The sequence below is a fragment of the Microtus ochrogaster genome, unplaced genomic scaffold (assembly GCF_000317375.1).
Source record: "Microtus ochrogaster isolate Prairie Vole_2 unplaced genomic scaffold, MicOch1.0 UNK8, whole genome shotgun sequence".
Classification (NCBI taxonomy): domain Eukaryota; kingdom Metazoa; phylum Chordata; class Mammalia; order Rodentia; family Cricetidae; genus Microtus; species Microtus ochrogaster.
In genome coordinates, this window is record NW_004949106.1 from 4,882,396 (window position 1) to 4,887,127 (window position 4,732).

General features: G+C 46.0%; 1 protein-coding gene across 1 annotated transcript in view; it reads left to right on the forward strand.

The window, feature by feature from the left end:
* Positions 1-4,732, forward strand: part of Dnah7 (dynein axonemal heavy chain 7) — a 195,148-nt gene that overhangs the window by 72,202 nt on the left and 118,214 nt on the right. The window contains exons 23-24 of the mRNA XM_013353465.2: positions 986-1,198; positions 2,000-2,109. Of these exons, the coding sequence (XP_013208919.1) occupies positions 986-1,198; positions 2,000-2,109 (323 nt within the window). The remainder of the gene's footprint in view (positions 1-985; positions 1,199-1,999; positions 2,110-4,732) is intronic.

Here is a 4,732-nt window from a genome sequence, read left to right on the forward strand (position 1 = left end):
AGACAGAGAGACAGAGACAGAGAGACAGAGCGACAGAAAGAGAGAGACAGAGAGGAGAGAGAGAAACAGAAGTGTGTCCATTGTACATTTTAAGGACACACCCCATCGATCTATTTCCTTCCAGTAAGTCCTCCTGAGGTTCCCACCACCTCCTAGCAATGCTATCACCTACAAGCAAGGAGCGTTTCATAGCCAAAGCAGAACACAGGCTATTCTCATGGGAATCACTCCAGTTCCCCAGGACTTGCTCAGTCCCTTCAAGGGCGATGTTCACAACCTGGGCACAGCCCACAAGGCCCTTTCCAGCTTCCACCAGCTCAACTCTGCCACAGTGGAGATCAAGCCTCCAGCCCTTGAACCACCGAGGCACACCTGCAAATCATATTTCAACCATCACGCTGCTGATATTTCAAGCCTCACGTAGCAAGCTTATGGAAGAATGCTCGGAGAACTCAAGCAATCAAAGGCAGAAAGGGGTGGCCCGAGTTTCTCATCACTTCCTAGTGTCTCTTCCCTGTCTCTCTCCCCTTTCTGCGAGTCTCTGTGAAGAGGAGAATGTTTTCAGGCGCTCAGAGTGACAGACTCACTGAGTTCATGGAAGAGCCATGGTTGACTCGGATTGGGTCTCTCTCCCTCCTTTATGCCCTGTACAGATGGGGCAGTAAGACTGGCCGTGCCAACATAGCCAGGGAGAATAGAAGAGGGGCAGAGAAATAAGAGGCTGGCACAAGTCCCGTTTGCCCACTGTGCCTGACAGAATCGGCTTGTTTTCCTTAATTGCTTTGTAGTAGGGAAAATAGATTAATTTTAAATTACATGGAAATTACGATTAAAAATGCAGAGGTTATCCCATATACATGGGTATATATCTATGTATGATAATATCACATTTATACGCATAAATAAAATACTCTGACAAAATATTTTGTTCATGCCGATTCTGATCATATCGGGAAATAGTACCTTATTTATTTATTTTTTCCAGGCCCTTGAGGACTACTTGGATAAATGTAACACTCAAATCGATGACATCGTCACGTTGGTCCGTGGCAAACTGTCCAAGCAGAACCGGGTCACTCTGGGAGCCCTTGTGGTATTGGATGTCCACGCTAGAGACGTCCTCGCAAGCCTCGTGCGGAAGAAAATCAGCGACGACACCGACTTTGAATGGTTAAGTCAGCTGAGGTATTACTGGCAAGTAAGTGGTTTCGTGCAACAGTTTCAGCTCACAGCTTTGTAATTCACGCTCGCTCGGTGGGAAGGGCAACCGCATCAGTGAGACAGGCCTTTTGCTAACGACCTCCTATATATGTTTTTCCAGATTGAAATGTAAGGCAGCCAATAACTGCACCCGTTATCATCAATATCTGCATTTGTATACCTGTATTTGCATTCACATGTATTATTCTATAGTAACACGCATGTCCATAAGGAAGGGGTTTTTCAGGCTGTCTGGGTGAATGATGCCGCTTGATCATGGCTGGGAAGGAAGGAGGGGCAGTCACAGTGGCCTGGAGGGTGTGGAGGGCCTCAGCAGTTCTCAGGGTTCCGTGTAAATCTTAGGAGGCATGAGCAGGAGCAGACAGTTAGGGACCAGCACCGTCTAAGCCATTTCAGGGCAACAATATCTGTGGGGAGCCGGGTGATGTAGTCTGTTTGAGAAGCCAGATACTCCCTTATCAGAGTGTAGACAGTGTACTTATCCCTGTAGCATGTGGCTATAAAATTATGATCGTGGTCACAGTCCATATTGAAGAATAAATAGTAAGTGATAATACAGGAGAGAAAGGGGGCATGCTTTAAAATATTCTGTGAGAACCATGGAATCCACTGACTTCTGTTAGCCATTCAGAAAACTAGCTGCTGGCTCCTTCTAGCGAGGGAACCCGTGCCTGAACGGTAGTTCTAAAAAAGTCTGCATCGTGGTTGTTCTTATCCGAAGAGCTTGCGAATTCATGCTTTCTTTCTAACCAACTCCATTTGATCTGCTTGGCCCCAGGAAAATCATTTAGAAACAAAGATGATCAACGCGGGTTTGCGATATGGCTATGAATACCTGGGCAATTCCCCTCGACTGGTCATAACCCCACTCACAGACCGCTGCTACAGGTAAGCCCCACCCTCCAGAGATGGATGGGAAGTAACGTCCACACCCAGCCCCTGGACCAATGACTGAGCTAGAGGTACTTCATTATTTCTGCCTTGCAGTCTCTATGTTCACTGTGCTGTTTGCCCCACCTCTTAAGCCTTCTCTCAACTCTGCCAGTTTCTCCTGTTCGTTCCTGGGGACCGGGGTGTTCTTAGGCATTGGCTGTGGTTAGTTAGCACTTTCTATTCCCCTTTTCCTTTTTTTCTTCCTCAAACTCTCTGGCATCTTTTTGGATCACTTGAAGTATGTTCTTTTTCCTTCCCCTGAACACTGAAGTTTCTAGAGTTCTGTCTCTATGTCCCACGCTTTGCAGACTGTGCGTTTCCAGACTGGAATCACCTGTGTCCTAAAGAGCCAGGACTGGGCCTTTCCCTTGCAGTCCTTCACAGTGCACACATCCAATTGTTAAGATTTACATCTCATCCCGGGCACAGGCTGGGCGCAGACTGACCATTTTATGTATTAGATTAGCTTAGACTAACAGACTGTCCCTCTCAGAAGGTGGCAGGAAACATGCCTTGTGTTTTTATCCTCTTCGTCCTCCTCCCCCATCTCTCCCTAGGCACACCCTTGCTCCATTTCATTCCTACCCAGCGTTGTGAACTCTTCATTATTTTTTCAATCTATGGAGCCCAGTTAGTGCTGCCCATATGCTCTTGGGTACGTTGACATCCTCTGGAACATGTTTGCCTTACCAGAGGTGACAGCCTTAAAACAAACAAACAAACAAACAAACAAGTACAACCAGATCTCCCTCTCTGCCGCTAGCGGTCACCAGGAGCTCCTGGCTAAAAGGGGGACTTGATGCCACTGTCTTTCTCTGTGCTGAGATCTTCTCTGACGTGAGCTGACACAGGCTGTCCCAATCGTTGTTAATTCGTCTGTGCAACTTCCCCGTTGCACCGACACACCCGGTTTCTTCCCGTCTTTCTGCTCATCACAACGGGCTGAGGCGGGCTTGCTACATTTTATAGTCTTTTTTTGCCCCTTTCAGGGATAAAGGCTATATGCTATGTTTTTCCTCATCTCCAATACCTCCACATCCTCTGGCTTAAAGGAGGCAGGGCATAAAATGTGTTGAAGTGCAGTTTAGAATCGACTGGAGAACACTCAGAACCGTTGAAGACTTTTGGAGGAACACTATGCTGTCTCGCATGTTTGATTACGAATTATAAAGACTTTCGGGTAGAGGACAGTGCTAATATCTGGGTCTTCCTATAGGTCTGTGAGGAGTATAGTTTATGGGAACACGAAGTAGGGTGATTTGTTCAGGTTTAAGGTAAGAAAACTGCAGCAGTACCGCCGTTTGCTTCGTGCCAGTGGCCTGGCGCGTGGGCAGGCGCGGTCACTGGAGGAAGCTGCACAGCGGCCTGTGGCTGTTGCTAAGGATGGAATGCCATATCCTACTGAAGCCTGTATGGATGCCACTGTATAGGATTCTCCTCAGAGTTGATGTATATCCATGCACCCACCATGCAACCGTGAGGGAAATCCTGAGTTGCATCCACTCACTCAAGACACAAAGTGTATAAGCTGGCTAAAGATGGAGTATATATTGCCTTTTCCTTTTTTTAATATCAAAATGAATGTGACTAGAAAACAATACGCCACACCATTTCATGACCTGGTGATAATAACCTCGGAGGAACATAGGATAGATAGAAACACACGCGGGGCGTGTCACGCAAATGTTTTACCGTCCGATGGGGAAGCTAGATTAGAACACAGTTGCAGGAGCGTGAGATGCTCGAGGGAAACCCCAGGTGCCACCGGCGCGCGTTACCCAGACAGGAGCAGAGTTGGAGGGAGAGCCCCTGGAGAAGCAGTGAATGGCTGTCATGTGTGACACAGAAAGGGAAAGACTCGCTGCCTTGCTTCACGGGCGAGTTTAATTCACTTTACTTTAATACGGTTAGCACACGGTGTGGACCCGTTAAAATAATCGCACTTATGTTTTATGTCCCCGGAGCCTTTATTTTGATTTTAATCCACTTACTCTAATAACATCCACAAAAAATGAAACATTATTCTAAGCGTTCTCTTTACCTCTGCTAGGTCTTTTTAAGATTTTTCTCTTCATTGTTGATGTAATGTTACTAGCAGTTACTTAATTTTTTATGGTTACCAGGGATTTCTTCTCTGTTCACGTCTGTCTTCCATTCTGGAACGCCCTTAGCCATTGCCATTTAAATTGTGTCTCTCCCCATCATCTCCCTTTTTTATTCTGGGACCTTTACCTTTTCTTATAGTAAATCTTATATATTATATTTGATCTAACTCTTTGGGTAATTTCCTTATAGTTACTTCCTAACACGTAATTTTATTTCTGTATGTTTATTCTGATATTTAGCCTGTTACTGAGTTCACAAAAGTTTATTGGGCACATTTTTGTTGTAGAATTTCAAGCTGTCTCTTTTAAATAGACCTCTGTGCCTGAGAGAGAGAGAGAGAGAGAGAGAGAGAGACAGAGAGAGACAGAGAGAGACAGAGAGAGAAGGGAGAGAGAGACAGAGAGAGAAGGGAGAGAGAGACAGAGAGAAGGGAGAGAGAGAGAGGAGAGAGAGCGAGAGAGAGAGAGAGAAG